The 20,923-nt window shown below is 40.3% G+C and overlaps 1 protein-coding gene across 2 annotated transcripts; it reads left to right on the forward strand.

Annotated features, from left to right (window-relative positions):
• Window positions 1–236: 236 nt before the first annotated feature.
• Window positions 237–19,240, forward strand: ISOC1 (isochorismatase domain containing 1). 2 transcript variants are annotated; one of them, XM_029219031.1, is made up of 5 exons: window positions 237–597; window positions 10,510–10,629; window positions 10,730–10,933; window positions 12,539–12,655; window positions 18,115–19,240. In XM_029219031.1, the coding sequence occupies exons 1-5, from the start codon at window positions 295–297 to the stop codon at window positions 18,259–18,261; spliced, it is 891 nt and encodes a 296-aa protein (XP_029074864.1). In that variant the 5' UTR covers window positions 237–294; the 3' UTR covers window positions 18,262–19,240. The 2 variants fall into 2 exon arrangements, with proteins under 2 accessions (XP_029074864.1, XP_029074865.1); XM_029219032.1 differs by having other exon boundaries at window positions 293–552; window positions 18,115–18,360.
• The last annotated feature ends 1,683 nt before the right edge of the window (window positions 19,241–20,923 follow it).

The following is a 20,923-nucleotide window of genomic DNA, read 5'->3' on the forward strand; positions in this document are numbered from 1 at the left end:
GGCAGCCCAGGCAGGTCGAGGGTCTGCGAGGCGACCGGGCCCCTCGCGGCCCGCCGGAGGGTCCGCGCGCCGCCGGAAGTTGGAGGGGGCGCTCGTCCGAGCCCCGGCCCCACAGCCAAGCCCTCCGCAGGGTCCGCCCTCCGCCGGGCATGGAGGAGGGCGCGGCAGCCGCGGCCGCCAGGGCCCGCCCCCTCGCCTTCCAGAGCAGGCGACAGGCGGCGCGAGGAGGCGGGGCCGCGGCTGCTGGCGGTGTCTGCGCCTCGCGGTTTCGGAGCTAGCAGACGCTCGGGGAACATGGCGGCAGCGGAGCCCGCGGTCCCGGCGCTCCCCAGCGGCGGTGGCTTGGGGGCGCCGTCGGGCACGGTCCCCGTGCTTTTCTGCTTCTCGGTCTTCGCGCGGCCCTCAGCCGTGCCGCACGGCGCGGGCTACGAGCTGCTCATCCAGAAGTTCCTCAGTCTGTACGGCGACCAGATCGACATGCACCGCAAATTCGTGGTGCAGCTCTTCGCGGAGGAGTGGGGCCAGTACGTGGACCTGCCCAAGGGCTTCACGGTGAGCGAGCGCTGCAAGGTGCGCCTCGTGCCGCTGCAGATCCAGGTGGGTCCCGCGGGAGGGCCGCGCGCCGAGCCGCAGCTCCCGGTCCCCGTGCGTCCCCGTCCCCGCGCGTCCCCGTCCCCGCGGCGCTCCTCAGGTGCCCCGCGGCGGCGGGCCCTGCGCACCGCACCCGCTGGGAAGGGCCGTGCCGCTGTCGCAAGCCTCCGGGATGGCCCAGCGAAGGCGCCTGTCCGAAGGTGATGGTCACCGGCTGTCCTCGGCCGAGGACGGGGCGTGGGCCTCCCGGCTATTGGCGGCGCGCGCGAACGCCCCCACGTGTGTGGTCCTCAGCCGCCCGCATCCGCTTTGTGTGCTGGGAGCGAGTCCTAGCCTCCTGCGTAACCGAAGGGCTGTGCAGGGTAAGCTGTGTTTTTATTTGGGTTGATGCAGAACCGGGGAAAAGAGATTGTGGGGGAGTATCGGCCTTAGGGTTTGTTCCCGGAGTTGTGTTTACCACTTGCGGAAACACAAACTTCAGAAGTCCTATCCTTTCACCCATCCTCTTCCCCAGTTTTCTGCTCCTTTGATCTTAAGTCTTTCCTAACCTTAAGTGAAATAACCTTGTTTAGCCTCTTCCAAGTAACTGTCAACTGAATCTGTTGATTACATATATACGTTGCCTACCTTGAAAAAGTCGTTTGACTCAGCACTGCAGCACCTTCTTAAATACCCAACTTTAGCTAGACCATTCTTTCCTGGTCGTGCTGGCAGAAAAAGTTGTCATACTTGAGGATTATTTTATGCCTTTTTAATATTTTTAAAAAGCTGTGCTCTAATACTGCGCAGATCTGCCTCCTGTGTTCTTTTTATGCTCAGCTCAGAGGATTCACCAGAAGATTTATCCTGTTGAAAAGCAAGAACAAAAGGTGTATTTTAGGTACTACACCACCACCATTTTTTTTGGTTGAGAAACCGGTAAGCCATTTCTTTGGAAGACCAAACTGAAATGTGGGATTCAGGATTAGAAGGCATTTTAATATTCAAGTGTCATTTTCTGAGGACTGTTATGTAGTTTTTGGTGGTTTTTTTGTTTGTTTGTTTGTTTTTCACTTGTAGTTGTCTGTGGAATTGGTCTTGTTTGATATTATTCCAGCAAGTGATAGCAAAGGAAGGCCAGAAGCTTCCAAAGCAGATACTTTAACCAGAGGGCAAAGGCTGTGAGATTCTGTGGTCAACCCTTGGAGAGCCAAAAGGGAGGCAGTTGGTGTCTGATACCCTAGAATTTGCCCTGCTCTTGGGAGAGTTGTGGTTGGTGGGTGTTTACTACCACCCATTTTTATGCCTTCAAGAGTTTTCATGGCTGACACCTCTCTGCAGCCTTCCTTGTCAGTCTGTTTAGATTATTGCTGCCAAAATATGGAAGAAGCTGGATGCACCTTTGACAAATCCATTAATAAAGGGGAGAATCCAAATACTAGCTGAAGAGATCTGGAGCTTTACTGAGGATGCAGACTTCTTTGTGATGCATTTCCTGTAGTGGTTGGGAGGGAGAGTGGGCTGTTACCTAATAAGATGTTATGCCAAACTAGCACCCTCCCCAAGTCTTTAAGACTTCCCCCTCCCCCAACAATGGGATTTCTTATTTTGAAAAATTTAAAGCCTGGATCTGAGAACTCTTTTTAACTTACCAGTTTAGAAGTTAATGAAATATTTGTATATACCTGAAACGTCTTGTACATTCTCAAAAGGCATTATATAATTCAGGTCACATGTGGCTTTTGAAGTCTTTTGCTTGGTATTGGAGATAAAATATAGTTATTTTTTTGTGGTGATGTTTAAAATAATAATGATAATATCACTACTCTGTCCCATTCTTTTAAAAATGTTATTTTTTTCCCCACTAAATAGTCCAATAATTCTTAAGCATCTGTTATAGGATACTTTATATATTTTAAAGTATTTAAAAATATTTTTATATTCTTTCATTTTAGTAATCACAATAGCTTAACTTCTTCAGCCAGGTGCCTCCCCCAGCTTAAAAGTAGGTAATGTGGAGGAATATACACACATACCATATATATCCATATACTTATTCTGATACCTATTTATATGAAAAGAGATATATATGTGTGTGTGTGTGTGTATGTGTATGGATATTCTCAGAAGAAAAAGGGAAGATACTTCTTTTCATGATCGTTTTACTATATTTTTTTGGAACCTGGCTGTGTAATCCTAGAGACATGAACATTTTATGGCTGGATGAGAACGTAGAGTTCACTCCACATTTGAGTGGCAGCTGTAAGTGCCTGGCCCAGTGAATGTAAACATCGGTAAGACCCAATTCTTGTTCCGTACCTAGTAATCTAACTCCTTCGTTTTACCAAAGAGCAGAACATGTAGGAAATTGCCTGAGGTTCCATGGCAAAGCGTGTGAAGGTCCTACAGCTGGGCATAGCATTTATGTTCTCTTTTCACGCTTAATGAAAATAGCAAGTAGAATGGAAAACAAGCCGCAAACTTGAGCTTGTAACATCATTTGTTTTGATGCTATTCGTTGTTTCTGTGGAACAGATGCCTGTCACTCAGCAAGACTCAAGGTGGCCTGTCAGTGAGGCCATGCTCTGGGTATAGGCCCCTTCTCCCAGAGGCAGGGATGAAGAGCATGTTTGGCCACATGTAATCCACAGCTTAAATAATGCCATTTATTATTTCTCCAAGAATAGGCCTTATAGCCTCTGTGGCCCTGGCTAACATACAAAATATTCTAGAATGTATTCTTAATTTACACAGGGGTCCGAGTTTGCTTTCACGCTTGTTCTGACTGACGTTGCTAGTGACCTTGTAAAACACAGTGGCTGCTTGTGCCACACTGTCTGCGCTGGTGGTCGGTTAGTGGTTCTGTGGGGATTGATCTTTAAGACCCCCATTGCCAGTATTAGGCTCTGGTAACTTTTTAGTGTCTTCTTTTCTGAAATATTCTGTCCAAGTGACCGAGTGTCTGCTGACAGCTCAGGTAGCTGAAGACAGCTCATGTTTCAAGCACGGTTTATGAGTCTTCAGCCTTGTCAAAACGCTTGAAGTCTAAGGAATTTTGAGACGCAGGGGAAGAAATGTAAATGAGAGGATTGTACAGTGGGAATTTAGGTCATTTTCATGACTTATAAGTGTTAATTTTTCACAAGGTATTTCCCAAGTTTTAACTAACGGAGAATTCAACCCTGGACACTTGGGCAGAGCCCAAGTAGAAGAGAGGAAGAAAAGGACATAGTAAGAATGACACCAGCGAGAGGATTTTACTTCGGTATGTAGGAGGGAAGGCTCTGGCAGCTTCGTCTGGGCAGAAAATAAGGGCTTCCCTGGGAAGGTTATTTCGACTTTTTCCTGGGGTAGTTAATTTGGAAGGGATTCTGCTCCAGGTTTTACTTCTTGGAAGTTTATTAGTACTATGATTATTTTAAACAGAGGTGTAGACGTTTTATAGCTAGAAGAGACCCCAGAGTACATGGTGGGAAGGGAAAGAAGGCAGGGTTTGGAAAGAAAGGGGAAAGGACTTGGGTCTCCCTTGGGCTTACTAGTTGGAAGGTGGTGATTTTTTTTTTTTTTTTTTCTTTTGCGGTACGCGGGCCTCTCACCGTTGCGGCCTCTCCCTTTACGGAGCACAGGCTCCAGACGCGCAGGCTCAGCGGCCATGGCTCACGGGCCCAGCCGCTCCGCGGCATGTGGGATCCTCCCAGACCGGGGCACGAACCCATGTCCCCTGCATCAGCAGGCGGACTCCCAACCACTGCGCCACCAGGGAAGCCCGGAAGGTGGTGATTTTTGATTTCAGAACCTTTACTGTGGAGCGTGTAGGAGGAGCAGGTAAATAAGCTAATGCTCAGAACTCTTGAGTTAGAGAAGTAGGCAGGAACTATCTTGGGAGGCGCACAGTGTCAGGGGTACTGGAGAAAACAGCTGGATCCTGAGGGTATGATATTGTCTGCCCGCCCACTTTTTAAGAATTTAACATTGCAGATTACTGCTCAAAGCATTGTACACATTTTGCCTCTTGTGGATACATTAGAGGCTACCTATAAATAAACTGTGTTTGAGTGGGAGCTAAACACAATTTCCAAACTGTGTTTGGAAATTTTTTTCTGTCATTTAGTTTGCCAAGGGGAATCCAAAGTAGATTCAGATATCACTGTGTTCCTGGGATCTGGCCAGCTTCACCTTCACTCCAACCTCAGGTACAGTCTAAAGAAATCCATTGTCCTTAACACTGAAATTGATGGAGTTGGCTGGCTTCCCTTAGGCAGTTAGAAAGCTCGCTGGAGTTGTAACCTCAGTGCAAGTGACATTAGTGCTTACAGCAGGTGAGTAGGTTGTAAAATAAGAGTGAAATAAATATTCTTTTGTAGTCTAAATTAAAAAGCCCCAAACCGTTTTGCCAGGAGCAGATCAGGTAATTGTCAGTCTTTTGGTGACATTTAGAAATCCACTTTATGAATCATTTCTTAATTCTGTAGACTATGTTAACATAAGTTAGGCAATATCAGTATTTCTTTCTATATATTTATTGTTTTCATAAGGGATTTTAGTAGTAAGTGGTATTTTAACCTCATTACAGAAGAACTATTTTTAACATGTGCTGACCTTCAGAGCGTATGTTTCCTATAGGAGGGATACACAATAACCTAATACATTTATTGATTGATTTACATGAAGCTGATTTAATCCTTGAAATAGCCCTGTGAGGTAGATAATATTTTTATTACTTTGTTACAGATTAAGAAGCAGCTGTTTGGAGATGTTAATGATTTGCTGCATTTCATGTAATTGAAATTAGTGAAATTGACATTTGGACTCAGATTCTAATGTGCCTGGGCTGTCCTGTGTAGGCACTCTTGTAACCTGGGAGAGTCATGTCACAGACCTCTGTTTTGAGTCAGTATTGGAACAAAGCCTTACTATGCCTGTGGTAATCGGGTTTCCTTGGAAACACTTCTCAGTGAAATAATGATACCTCATATCCCCTTCTAGACCCCTCTCCCAAGCACATCATGCCTATATTGTGACTATAATAGACTACTAAAATTTTGAAAACATCTCATTTACAATTCCAAACTTTAATCATTCCTAAAGATATACAATTTACTCACTGTAGTCGTTCGCTAGGTTGCTGCTTTAACAAAGTATAGTACTACAGACTGAGTGGCTTATACAACAGAAATTTATTTTCTCATAATTCTGGAGGGTTTAGATCAGGTTTGGTTCCTTCTGAGCGCTGTGAAGAAGCCGTTCCATGCCTCCCTCCTGGCTTTTGGTGGTTTGTTGGGAGTCTTTGGCATTGTGTGGCTTGTAGACATGTCACCTTGATCTCTCCCTTCATGTTCACATGGCCTTCTCTGTGCCCAGATTTCCCCTTTTAATAAGGATGCCACTCATGTTGGATTAGGCACCCACTCTACTCCAGTATGACCTCATCTTAACTAATTATGTTTTCAGTGACTATTTCCAAATAAGGCCACTTTCTGAGGTACAGTACTGGTGGTTAGGAATTCAACATATGAATTTTAGAGCACACCATTCAACATACAACACTCACCATGCATTACGTTTATGGAGAGAACAGAAATGGGGCACCATGTATCACTAAGCAAGGCCAGCCACTGTGTATGTGCCTGTCCTGAGTAACCGAGCAAGGGAGGAGCAGATTCCTTACAGATGTAGCAGCCATTGTTAGAAAATGGTCAGAGCACATGTGGAAGTGAAGGAGGGTAAATACTGTTATGATCGTGGTAATAATGAGACTTGGGGATGAAGAGTCTTTTGAATATGAAATCTAAGGTTGAATGCCAGTTAAGACAGTTCTTAAGAAAGTGGACAAAAGATTTATACTTGAAATTTATCTCTTAAACTGTTGCTTGAGGAAGCCATTGGTTGTGATCAACTTTTTGTGTTGAAATATGTATATTGAAATACGTATTTTTTATGTATATGTGTATGTGTAGGGATTTATGTGTATAAATATATGAAGGTGTGTGTGTATACACATATTTACTTTTACATGTGATTTCTTCATACTTCTTGAATATGTGTTGATCTGTAATTGCTTCGCTTTTACTCATGATGGCACTTGGTCAAGGTCACTTTTAATTTGCTGTCTTGCAGTTGCAGCATGTTTGACAATGAGCAGCACTTTAGTTATGTACAAGGTTTTGGTTTAAGAGGAATTTCTGAGTCAAGTTACGAAGTCCCTGAATTATAGAGTCAGTGTGTAATTTAACAACAATTAGTGAAATTCATGTGGATTTGGGGTGGATGGGGGGTTTGGTTAGAGTTTTTCAGTAGTTTTTTATTTGTTTGTTTTGGTAGCCTCAAATCCTCCTTTTTCTGTCTTGTAAGATATGGAGTTTATTCATAAAGTAGCATCTTTTCCCCCTACTACTATGGCATAGGGAGACCTTTTTTTTTTTTCCATAAACTTTTAATTTTAGAATAGTGTTGATTTACAACAAAGTTGCAAAGGATAGTACAGAGAGCTAGCTCCTTTATACCTGACCTAGTTTCCCTTCTTGCTAGCATCTTACATTACTGTGGCATATTTGTCATAGCTAAGGAACCAACATTGGTACATTACTATAAGCTGAGCACCACACTTTAGTCAGATTTCACTAGCTTTTCCCTAATGTCCTTTTTCTGTCCCAGGATCCAATTCAGGATACCGATTACGTTTAGTTGTCATGTCTCCTTCGACTCCTGTGGGTTATGGCAGTTTCTCAGAGTTTCATTGTTTTTAATGACCTTGACAGTTTTAAGGAGTACTGATTAGATATTTTTTATTCCTTTTTTTTTTTTTTTTTTTTTTTGCTGTACGTGGGCCTCTCACTGTTGTGGCCTCTCCCGTTGCGGAGCACAGGCTCCGGACGCGCAGGCTCAGCGGCCATGGTTCACGGGCCCAGCCGCTCCACGGCATGTGGGATCTTCCCAGACCAGGGCACGAACCCGTGTCCCCTGCATTGGCAGGCGGACTCTCAACCATTGCGCCACCAGGGAAGCCCTGATTAGATATTTTTGTAGAATGACCTCATTTTGGGTTTATCTGATGTTTTCCTCATGCTTCAGCCAGGGTTGTGAGATTTTGAGAGGAAGATCATGAAGGTCATTCTCATCACATATCAAAGCTGAATACTGTCACCATGGATTACCTCAATCTTGATCACCTGGCTGAGGCCGTGTTCACCATTACCCTCCCTCTATACTCTGAAGAAGCAAATTACTAAGTGCAGGTCATATTCAAGGGGATGTCAACTCCTGGAGAGGAGAATATCTAAGACATTTTTGTTTCATGAAATTATAACCAGTCATTTCTGCATAAAAATATGCCTCACCCGCTTATCTCTATGGTTTCTTTCTTTAACTGAAGGTTTATAGATGATGAATTCCTCTACTAGAAAGGATTTGCAGGGTGCTAAGGATTTCAAGGCTGCATTTTCTGACCTCCTCAATCTGTGTCTAATATGACATATGTCTGATGTGGTCCCCTGCCTAGAACAGATACCTCACAGCTGAAATGAGGTATAGGGAAGCACCAGGTAACAGGAACCCCAGGAGACCACAAGTCTGAATATTCTAGGATTTCTGAGTAGGTAAGGTTTTATTACTTTAAATATCCCAATTTTCTGTATTTTGACCATTTTATATGGTAGTCCTAAAATATTATGTAACTTATTTTCTTAATGAGTGTGATAAAATGATTTTGTCCCAATTTATAACTTATATACAGCTTGTTACTCCTTCATTGGAGTCTAGACTGAGAACTAGTTGAGTTTTGATCTGCTTTTATTGTATTTTTAATCTTTGCTTCCTCAGCTGTCATTTCTTGCTGCTATCAGTTTGCCTATCTTCAGCAGTTCCCTTTCAGATTTGCTGTTTCCAATCCTGTGTTAATTTATAATCCAGACAACCAAACTTGTTAGGAATGTATACAGAGTTAGTCAGTACAGTCTGAGATAAGATCTGAAAGCTGGAGATCGAAGCAAGTGTCGGCTGTGTGTTAGTGCATGGCCATCCAGCATACTTGGGCAGCTGCCTGGGAGTTTTATTTTGCCTGCTTGCTGGTATTCCCATGTGGTAGAATGGCAAGATGGCTAAGGTGCGTTACAGTTACTTGAAACAAGACAGTTACAGCTAAACTGCTTTTCATAGTGTCCCCTCAACACATTGTGGATGACTAGGGACCCCTGGTTCAAATTTCTAAAAGAATATATATATATATGGATTTTAAGCCTTTTGAGCCAAGATTTAATGTTTACTGAAATTTAAGATACATGGTCATATGACTGGTTTTCAACCAAGTACCCTAAGTACTTACCTATACATCAGACTCATTGCTTTTGATAATGACCAAAATGGAAGCATGGTGCTTGCGTTAAAAATTTAAGTAAGGAAGCAGCCTGAATATTTATTTTAAACATACTTTATTGGCAGAGTAGGAAAACCGTCCACATAGTGTTAGAATTAAAGATGGCACTCGCATTCTGACATGAACTTGGTGCTGGACTGCGCATGGTTAATCAGTGCACACCTATAGAGTTAATACCAGGGGGAGATTAAGGTGCCGGAGTCCTTGAGACCAGGACACAGATAAATAAAAGTGCAAACTGACTAGAGCAGTCATACTGTTAAGGATAAAAGATTCCTTTTGATGATTCATTTAATTCTTGTAGTAATTGTTTCTTGGGAGTATGCCATGTGCACAGATACTAAGGCAGAGTCTAGGGCCAGGCTGGTGGTGAAGCCACCACCATGTAATCAGGACTCAGGTTCCTCTATCAAATTATGAGTAATTATTGTCTGTGGGTGGTTTAGGTTAATTAGAGGGGAGACTTAACGGGGTGCCTAGTAAGAGTAGTGGCATGGGTTCATTCATAATCAGACTGCATCCTTTCCAGAGCTTTCTCTCATTTGAGAAGGTAGAAAGAAAAGTACCATGGACTTTTAAGAATTAAATTCTTGTATTCAACAGTGATTTTTCCCTTTTTGGTAGATCCATACTGGGCCCAAGTTGTTATAATAGACCAACTACAGCAATTAATGTAAAGCATGGTAATCTAATACCCAGTTTTCATCTTAATTCATTGACTTTCCTGATTGTGATAAATATGCGTAAGAATTCAGATGTCAAATTTACGTCTTTCCATTTGACAGTGGTGATGTGCTTGGCATCATTTCATTGCATTTTATTTGAAGTCTAAGAAGTTATTCTTGAGAATACCAACTTAATATTTCTGTGTTGATGATAGCAGTATATCTAGATTTGTTTCTGTTTTTTTAGTTTTTTGTTCCATAATCTTTGCTACAGATTATTTAAATTTTATTCTTCGTTCTTGTTAGCAATGCCATCAACAGATTTAAGTTTTTTACTGTTTTTTTATTATAAAAGTAATACATCTTTTTAAATAACATTTAGCAAATGTTTTAAAATAGCATTTGAAAAATAAAAGAAAGGTATTACGAAAAATGTTATCAGCATCCCTAACTATATAACCACGTGTTCATATTTTCATATATTTGCTTCTACTTTTTATGCATATTTTTACATTATTGAAATACTATTGAACTGTGCTCTGTTTTTAAAATTAACATTAGATTATGGCATTTCTTCTTAGATGGTGCACATTTTTTGAAAACATATACATACATTATTTTAATAGGCTAAAAAATGTTATGTGAATGTGTTAAAATTTGTGAAATCATTTTTGTATTGTTCTTGGTTTATTTCTAATTTTCACTATTAAAAGCAATTCAGTGGACATCTTTGGGCATAATTTTTTTTCCTGTTATTCATATCATTTCTCTTAGACAATAGTTGTAGAAATGGATTTAATGGGTCAAACAGTAGGAATGTTTTTCTCTTTACTGACCTCCAGCTGAAAATAAATGTCATTGTATAACAAATGCTAAATCATTCTTTTTTTCTTTTTTCCTCAGCTTACTACCCTGGGAAATCTTACACCTTCAAGCACTGTGTTTTTCTGCTGTGATATGCAGGAAAGGTTCAGACCAGCCATCAAGTATTTTGGAGATATTATTAGTGTGGGACAGAGATTGGTATGCTTGCTTGTTCATTTTTTCCAATTTGCTAAAGCATGATTCATACACAAACATAGGTATATTGCTACTTACCTTTGTGTGTTTTTTTTTCCTCCAGTTACAAGGGGCCCGGATTTTAGGAATTCCAGTTATTGTAACAGAACAGTACCCTAAAGGTCTTGGAAGCACTGTTCAAGAAATTGATTTAACGGGTGTAAAACTGGTACTTCCAAAGACCAAGTTTTCAATGGTATTACCAGAAGTAGAAGCAGCATTAGCAGAGATTCCTGGAGTCAGGAGTGTTGTGTTATTTGGAGTAGAAGTGAGTACCTCTTGTTCTGTTTTGGACACAATATCATTTGTAGAAAACTTGTTATTTCCAGAATTTAATTTTGTATATAGAATACCATGTAGGTATCTGATAGAAAATAGCTACCATTTTTTAAGTGTTGACTACTTGCATGGCACTGATCTATATTAATTTGTTGAACTGTCACAGCAATCCTCTGAGCTAAGTACTTTTGGTCTCATATTGTAGGTGAGAAAACTCAAACACAGGTGCTGTGTGTCTTGCCCAAGGTCATAGAGTTAGTTAAAATTAGATGAAGCTGCGTTTGAATCTAGGTTGTTAGATTCTTGGGCCTTTACTTTGAACCCCAACTTTTGGAACACATTTTCGCCAAAGACAGTATGTTTATTTATGTGTTATAGGAGCTCACCTTGGTCATGCTTTTGTTTTAGAAAAACCTTAGAAGTCATGTAGTTCATTGTCCTTCACATTTGAATCATGTGTACCTATTTTTTTAAAGGAAAAAAAATACTCATGGATTCGTAATGCTGATTAAAATGATTTTTTGTTTGGTTTGTTTTTTTGACATGTAGAAACAGAATATAAGTATTTATTCATAGCTTTTAAACACCTCTTGAACTAAAATTTTAAAATTATGAAAACCATAAAAACAGTGAAATCCAAATAATATTAAAGACATCCATGATGTTTTGATAGTAGGTTTCAGAGTAGTAGGTTTTAATAGCCTCAGGTTTAGATATAAAATATTTCTGTATTTTGACTTAAATAATGATAAAATAAAGGAAGCCTGTTTGTATAAATATGTCACACCAAATGCTGACTTTTGCACTTTTCTTGCTTGTTCATCATTAGACCTCATGTCTAATCAAAATCATCTTTGAGCAGTCCTCCAGTGCTAATTTTAATGAGTTGTCAGTTGATAATTCTCCACAGCCCTCTTGTCATATGAAGATAAGGTTGGTTGGCATTATTAAAATCTGCTTTCATTGGTTATATAATCCACTTATTGTTGGAGCCTGTTTTTACTCTTTATTCTCTGCTGATGAATTGTTACAAGTTCATACTTACAAAGATGGAATCTGTATAATTCATTTTCTGGTGATGTATACTGGGTATTTTTTGCTTGTGCTACAAGTTATTTTTAACTTGGCTTACCTCTTTACTACTGGGTGCCTTACAACAACTCAGTTTTCCCACCATTATCTCAATTGGCAGTACTGCAAACGCGTTCTTTGTGTTAGACACTTGGTGTGAATACAGAAATAAACCCAACTGCGAGTGGCATCAAAACTGAGTAGTAGTAGTCAGCCATATGAAGGTCGTCCAGATGACATAGATGAAAATCTTTTAAAAAAAGTGCTCACAGAGCTCTAAGAATATGTTCAAGGTTCCCAGTACAAAGAACATTGATGTAATGCAGTCCCTGACTTAACAAAGAGGCAGCCAAAGCCAGAAATGCTGTTTATGCTCAAGATCACTAGTGAGTTGGAGGCAAAACTAGATGTGGACAAGGCCATTAGACCTGTAGTGCTCTTTCTGCTCTACTGTGTTGCTGCACATTTGTAAAATACTTGTAGTTTACCACGTTATTACATATGGTTTTTACTTTCCTACTAGACCCATGTGTGCATCCAACAGACAGCTCTGGAGCTCGTTGGCAGAGGTATTGAGGTTCATATTGTTGCTGATGCCACGTCGTCGAGAAGCATGATGGACAGGATGTTTGCTCTTGAGGTAATTGTCCTGCTTTAAAATAAATCATTAGCCAAGGCTTCCAAGTAAATTTGGAGGGTATCAAATATGTAACAGCAGTGAAAGATTTACCTCTTAAATTTGAGCTTGGTCTGACAACAATTAGGCTGATTTCCGGGGTTTCTACTACGCACGACAAACCTCTGAGGTCTCACCATCATATCCTGTTTTACATCTTCTGTCTTTATTTCTGGATGTCTAGTGATGCCAAATGCTCCTTTACATCTTCTTTCATAACTTTGCTAGTTTTGCACATCAACTAAGAGGTATTCCAGTAAGCTTACTCTGAACTGCTGAAAGATTTGCAAATTAACAACAGTTCACCTAGGCTTAACTCGTCCAGGGTCTAGCCAACACCTAGGGTATGGTGGGCCGAAGCCTGGTTCAGCCACTTGTTAGATTTCCTCAGACTTGAATTTCTGGGGATAGGAGGTGTGTCTCTGACTGTGGACACCACTCACACACAGTGTTTAATGGCTCTCTGCGTGGAGTGTCAAGATACACTTCAGAGTCAGGGAGTTGATGACTTTCATCAGTGTTGCATAACAGTAGCCTTATGTAAGCATTGCCTATTCCGAGACTGTTGAAAAACAAACTCCCACAATTAATCCTTTGAACCTTCATTCCGCATTGTGCATCTCTCTTTCATGTTTAATTCTAATTCTGTAATAGCTTTAAAGTAATGTCAATCTGGATTGAATTGCTGAATTTTTAACTGATTATTTTTATTGAGAATGGGAAATGTAGATATTTTTTTGAGACCTTCCAGTGTTCCATGCATAAGCTGACCTGTGAACCACTTTCTCTGTAGGATTGCTCAATCACCTCTCTAGCCTAAAATGTTCCCTAGGGTGGTGAGTTGGGCAAATAAGAAAGAGAGGAAAGAAAGGAGACTCAAGTCAGTGGGGAGGGCTGATGTAGAAGCAGGCGGGTAGCTGTCAGCAGCAGTGGTTTTAAGGCCCTGGTTGGCCATCCCTTCTCTTATTCCTGAGCAGTGAGTCCTATTTTGTGATTATAGGTGGAAATGGTTTTATTTATTTTATTCAACTATTTTGAAATCCACTTGGACTACTGGGTTCTCTGGTTGGTTAGATACTAAGTGTTGCTTCTTCCCCTCTCAGCAGAGATCTTTAAGCTGTTCTTACAGTCATAGTTAGCTTCCACTTTTCAAATTTCCTTAGTAATCTGAGTTTAAACACTTCCACTGTCAGATCCGTACTACCTCGGCAGGCAGCTCTTTTCTTCTTTGAATACCTTTATGGTAATGCTGAGGTCCAGAACTTGAAGTGTTTCCAAGGAAGTGAAAAACTAAGAACATACAAAACCAAAAATTTTCCTTGCTTGTAAAGCGATTTCAAGAACTTTCGTCCTACATTCGTTTTTTAGATGTCTTTATTATGACATTTATTACAGAAAATCTTGATTGTTGGCAGTTCTATGTTCTACCAAGACTCAGAATAAAAACAGCCGTTTACCATCTGAGCCTCATTCTTTTGGAGGTAGTCTGTAATCCTACTGATTAGGAGGAGTCTAAACAGTGGAGGGGTAATATGGGTTTGAATTCAGGTTCCGGCATTTTGTAAATTAGTGTCCTTGGACAAATTACCTAATATCTTTGCCTCAGATTTCTCATTGGTGATGTGAAATAAAATTCATATTTTTATGGCAAGACAAGAAAAATTTAAACATGAAAAAATTTTCTTTGCCCTTTGGCCTCCTCTCTCCTCCCTACTGTGCATTGTGTATCTAAAGTATGCATCGACCAAACCTCCCATCAGCAGAAATACCTGCTCAACCATAAAGAGCAGACAACCCCTTAAAAGATAACATTCCTTCTTGATCTTCTAAAGGGTCACATGACCCACGACAGTGGCACTTAGATCTGGATTATGTAAACTGTCAATAATAGGTCATTTAATGTACAGCCCTCTGTCTCAATTTATGTAACTGTGCTTTGACTTCTAACGGGTGGACCAGTTCTCAGAGCTTTCTGAGGGGCTGTTCCCAGGTTATAATCCTCACTTAGGCTTGAATAAAATTTTCCATTTCTTCCTTTTTTTTTATTGGAGTATAATTGCTTTACCATGTTGTGTTAGTTTCTGCTGTACAATGAAGTGAGTCAGCTATATGTATACCTATGTCCCCTCCCTCTTGGACCTCCCTCCCACCCACCTAGGTCGTCACAAAGCACCGAGCTGAGCTTCCTGAGCTTTATAGCATGTTCCCGCTAGCTCTCTATTTTATGCATGGTAGTGTATATATATCAATCCTAATTCCCAATTCATCCCACCCTCACCTTCCACCCCTGTGTCCACATGTCCATTCTCTAAGTCTGTGTCTCTATTCCTGCCTTGCAAATAGGTTCATCTGTTTCTTTCTTAGATTGATGGATTAATTTTTTGTCGACTGTGAAATAGAAATAATAGTCATTACGTGGGAGGATTTTTGTGAAGAATCAATGAAATAATGTATCGATAGCACTTAGTACAGTGTCTGATACGGTAAACACTCAAATGTTAGCTGTTGCTTTTATTTTTACTGTAGCTATTATTTGTTTTTGTTGTCTTCATGAGGTTCATCTGATCAGAAAAGTATAAGCATTTATCAGCTTCCAAGACCCAGAATGGACTAGTCCTGAGAAGTTCTGAGGAGGGAAGGAAGGAATATGGTCTGGGGTGGATTTGGAAGAGCCTGGAGCAGCCAGCATTGCCTTGGCTTTACAGTGCTGAGGTTGAAAGGGAGAGAAGAAGCAGGTCAGGTGGTGATGGGGGAAGATGTGTGCCACATTTCAGATTTTCCCTCTTAGTCTTAATTTGCTATGGAGGTGCTTTAGTCCCTCAGTCCTTGGGAGAAATGTTAAGTCTCCTTTTGTCTTCTGTGACTATGAAAGTGAAATAGAGATCTGGTCTGCTCCCCTTCTTTTTTTCCTTGAGAACACAACTACTTAAGGTCATTCCCGAGACTCCCCATATTGCCTGTTAAGACCGTTGTACTAATAAGATTTATAGTTACCGTTATTAAAACTTCTCTGCCAGGATCTGTGGTGTGTGCTTTATTCCACAAAATTTTTTGAGCACCTACCATCTGTCAGGCATTCTTCTTTCAACTTACAATTGTAGAGTAAATGTGAGATAAAATAGACTAAAACCGTCTTATGAGCTTGATGTCCTTGTACTTCTGGGGAGTTGTTAGTGTTACTTGGGAATTTAATGGGTTTAGTCTTTTTTTTCCCCACCCTCTCTCAGGCCATCTTGGCTTTGTGTTCTTGCATTTTTAGGTTTGTGGGTCAGAGTAACCTTTCCTTTGGCCTAGTTGGACTGGTTTTGCAAGTGTAAGGGAAGAATTCAGGAAGCCTATTAAGCCGTGGAGCCATTTGCATTAAACAGCTGGAGTTTTAATTGCCCCTTCTAAAGCCAGGAGATAAAGTGAGTGTGGGACCAGTATTGTAGGTGTCCTCATAGCTCAAGGTGGTGGGCAGGAACCTGCCGGTGTCTGGAAAAAGTGCTGCTGTTCTCTTTCTGCTCAGGTACCCTTCTGGGTTGGGGCTGGGAAGGCACTGTGGGAAGATCTGTTAGTCTGACCTAAAGACTTTGCAATCTTAGCAAAGGCGTGAGCCATGCCTTCCCCTAACACAGGTTCTTGGCTTGATTACTTTCGAATGCAATCAATATTGGGCATATCTCAGTCTTGAAGTTAAATAATTTTATGTAAGTTTCTGTTTACTAAAGTTTTTTGTGTGCCTCTAGTGTCCCAGCTTGCCCCTGCCACAGTGTACGGACTCACAGCATCCCTGAGGGTTGCTGGCTTAGGGTGGATCCGGTGCTGCTCTAGTCTGGTCAGGAGAGCACTATGGAAAAAAGCTGCCTTCTTCCTGGGTCATCACATTTCTTCCTCAGACCTGGAAACAGTTTTCTATCCTTCCTGCCTCATGAAGGAACTAGAAGGATTACTGAGAACTGACCTTTGTTTGCACTTTGGAATATAGAAGGCACTTTCACAGACATTGAAAGTATGATTCAGATTCAGACTGACTGATTGAAAGTCCGTTGATTCAACAGGGAGCAGTAAGGAAGGCAGGCAGCCAGGGAGAGAGCTGCATTTGGATGGCTGGACATTCACGGCATCGAGCTGCAGCTAGTCTTATTCCCCACCCTGCTGTCTGAAGCAAGCACACAGTCCTTTGAGATTTCTGAGGGTTTGATACGATAGTCAGGAGTTGACTGAAAAGCGAGGAGGAGGAAATTAGTCTCCAGACGTCTTTAAAGAACTCAGTGATGACTCATCCTCTGGGATTTGTCCCAACATAAAGGACACTTATTTCTTCCTCTTTCCTATGTAGCCCTCTGCTGTTTTTTCATTTCTCCAGAGCTGTGGTCAGCCTGCTCTGCACACTCCTGTGCTGGTGTTTGAGGTCCAAGCTTGCTATCTGATAAGTAGGGTATGGCTTACGCTCCCTTCTGCATCCTTGGGGATAAAAAGGAAGAGTCTGCCAGTGGGAAGGTTGGGTCTCTGGATCTGCAGCCATTTGAAGGGTTTACTTTGGCTCCATTGGGATGTCCTGTTTATTCAGGTGACTCCCTTTATGACGAGACACTGATCCACGTCTTTTCCTCTAACTTGCATAGGAATCGTGTCTAACCACCTCATCTTCTAAGGCTCTTACAGTGAATGTTGCTTGGGGTAACAAACAGTTGGTCTGTTTTTTTCCCTGAGGTTTCTGATAAATACATCCAGAAAATGGATCTCTGCTCTAGAATTCTCCTCCCATTCCCCTCTCCCACCCTTTTCTCCACTTTCTCTTCTTTGCCCTCCTCCTTCCCTTTCCCTCCTCCCCTTCCTTGAGATTTCTGTCCTTAGCTCTTTATTATGATTCCACTGGAACAATTTGGCAAGGATGTTCTTTAACCTGTCAATGAAACTCTATACAACCTTAAATTTTATACTCCTGTTTATGATTCTAAAAAGCTTACAATGGTGGCAATGGTAGTGGTTCTGTTGTCGTCCAGGGGCACGTTCTTAAACCTCACATGAGGCTCCTCTACCACCAGCATTTCTTACTTACGGGAAGGGCATGCAGTTTAATGTCAGATATTTGGAGAGAGGAAAAAAAGAACTTAAGAATCATTGTTTTACAGTCCTTAGCCTTGATTTCCCTCTGTCCCTGGTGCATATAAGTGAGAATATTGGCAAGTGAGAATATTGGCTGCCTATTCTCTTTTACTTGTTTCTAGTCCTTATTACTAATATTGAGAACCATCATAAAGGGTTTGTGGTGTGGCTAGTTTGAAATCTCTCCTCATCTCTGAATTTGATGGTATGGCCAAGGCCCATGGTTTTGATAGAGGACACTAATCATTGTGTCCTGGCATGCTTTTTGCTGTTCTAATACAGTGTTCATTCTCATGCTTAATTTCTTGATTTGTCTTTTTTTTTTTTTAAAGCGTCTTGCTCGAACTGGGATCATAGTGACTACAAGTGAAGCTGTTCTGCTACAGCTGGTGGCTGATAAAGATCATCCAAAATTCAAGGAAATTCAGAATCTAATTAAGGCGAGTGCTCCAGAGTCGGGTCTGCTTTCCAAAGTATAAGACATGTGAAGAACGGGTGTGCTACTCACCATCAGGTGACAGGACTGTAAGCCCGGACAAGCTCATGTCTCTAGTAGAATTAAAACGTTAAGTCAAAAATTGGCTCTTTTTTGCGCCTCTTAGTAAAACTTAACCAATTAGACCGTTTGGGTACCAGCATTTAGTTACAGATGTCAAAGGTTTTAGGTGCTGCTTACCTTCTTCTTATGTTAATGTGCTTTTATTTATTAAAAAAATTATAATGGAGGTGCCTGTTTTCTCTATACCATATACACTGATCATACTTTCAAAAGTGCACACTCTTGTGAAATTTTCTTAAATTGTGCACAGTTAAAGACAAAGATCTACCAGTAATAGTTTGACTTTTGTCTTATTGTAAGATGTATGTTATAATGTTAATGTGGATTCAGTGCTTTTACTTTACAGGTTGATTGAAATAGGATTATTAAACGAGAATTTAAAAACAGGACTCTGGATCGTGTTACCCCTTTCGCTCACGATGCAGTCAAGTTATTTATTATGTTGCACTGGTTTAACCAGACAAACTTATGTTGAATAATTACATATCTTTCTTAATTATGCTAATTTTCTTATTCTGCTCACCATCACTAATTCTCTGTTAATGTTCTCTTTTTTAACTGAATCTTTTACCCAGAAAGACTCATTCGCTCATTGCTTGTTTTAATTTTGTAAACAGATGGGAGGATTTGCAACACCATATCATTAATGGAGGGCTGTTTTAACATCTCCGAAGTATTATTTTAGCTGAATAGCTTTATAACCATCTTGAATACATCTAATATGCACAAGATTTAGCAAAAAGGTAAAGGCTGGATAAAATGTAGTTTTAAAACATCCATATTCTTGTTTGAAATTTTTTCCACCTACCTTCCAATTACTGTTAATGCAAAAGGCCTCAGTAATCATTTGGTAGTATTGCTTTTGCAGTCATTACTACCATTCAATAAATTTATTTTCATTAAATACTTATTATAGGGTTTTAAAACTTTTTAAAAAATATTATGTGAAATATGAAACATTGGTGTCTTTTATATTAAAGTAATTAAAGAAAACGTATTATGTGAATGAAGTTCTTTTGTCTGCCACAGCATGGCTCTTTGAGTACTCTTCCAGGGATTCTAATATTTATTTAAAGGTGTAAAAATTTTGACATTTGTAATCTTTCAGCTCATGGAAATTTTTGAAGAATGAAAATCCATTTACCCATGGGGGTAAATGGATTTTATTGAAGGGCCTTCTTATTTAAGAGCAGGAGAAATTTTTTTTTTTTTTTTTTTTTTCTGGTCAGTGTAACAAACAGCAATCTAGCATTCTTCTTAGGGTTATGTTTAAATTTTTTTCCCAGCAAACTTGTGTGTCAAAAAAGAAGAATCAAAGATTTCTACACGTTTTAAAATAGTTTTTAATAAATTTAACCTAGTGCTTCTCAAACTCTAATATGAATACACATCACCTGGGGGATCTTGTTAAAATGCTGACTCTGGTTCAATAGGTCTGGCTTCTGTGCCTGACATTTTGCATTTACAAAAAAAAAAAAAAAGCCAGTTTCTACCAGCCCTGCTCAGAAGAGACCAACCATACTTTATGAGTAGCAAGGATTTAACTAACATCACCTGTTTTCCTCCACTGAGTCCTGGCCCTTCCTCTCACGAAACACCACCCCAATGAATGAAGCCTTTTCACAGCTGAAACAATTCTGTGAACTTGAGTCAGTTTCCTATGGCTACCATATTAAATTACCACAAACTTTGAGGTTTAAAACAACGCAAATTTATTATCTTCCAGTTCAGTAGGTTAGAAATCTGAAATGGGTTTCACGGGGCTAAAATCTGTCTTTCCCACTAGATTCTAAGCTTCTTGAAAGCAGGACCTGTGCATTCTATACTCATTCTGGAAACTCATTTTGAGAACCTACTAAGTTCTAAACATGTGCTGAGGATAGAAAGATGCCCCAAGGAAGCTTAGGGTCTGGTACAAAATCAGATGTATCATAACCTTTCAGTAAAAGTGAATTGAATTATGTCAAAGGTTCAGGAATGTCAGTACAACAAAGTTTAGAGTAATATACTTGTGAATTCTGCGTTCTCCCTTCTTTTTTGCAGATCATGCAAGCAAGGTGATGAGGCCTAATTATAGGAAGCCTGAATTGATTTTAATACATTAGTCTTTGAATTGGAAGTGTCTCCAATTTTGTAAGGTAACAAAATTCTTTTAACTGATGTAAATAAAGACCTTGAGAACATAAGCAAAAGAATAGTCCAGTGTCTTGAATTGCAAGGGGGTTAGAAATAAGATCAAGACACATCGTTTATTGAAATTCTAAAACTTTATCTGAAATTAAAAGTAATAAAAGTTATTCTAACCAGGAAACCAAATACCCTATAACATCCATTTAATTACCACATTTCTCTAATTAGGAAGAATATTTTCTCTTTTTAAAAGTTGATATTTGGGTAAATATGACTTTAGATCTGGATGGAACTTTAAAGATCATGATCTCAGGTCCATTTCAGCTGTAAAATTCTAGAACGGTTTTCTTTCACAAGTGTGGCTAGTGAGACCCAGAGATAGATGTTTCTAGTTGCAGAGGTGAGGAAAGGCTCAGCAAGATGACAACTACATTACTTAACACGTTGCCCTG

Source organism: Monodon monoceros, unplaced genomic scaffold (genome assembly GCF_005190385.1).
Source record: "Monodon monoceros isolate NGI ecotype Baffin Bay Population unplaced genomic scaffold, NGI_Narwhal_1 Super_Scaffold_12, whole genome shotgun sequence".
Taxonomy (NCBI): domain Eukaryota; kingdom Metazoa; phylum Chordata; class Mammalia; order Artiodactyla; family Monodontidae; genus Monodon; species Monodon monoceros.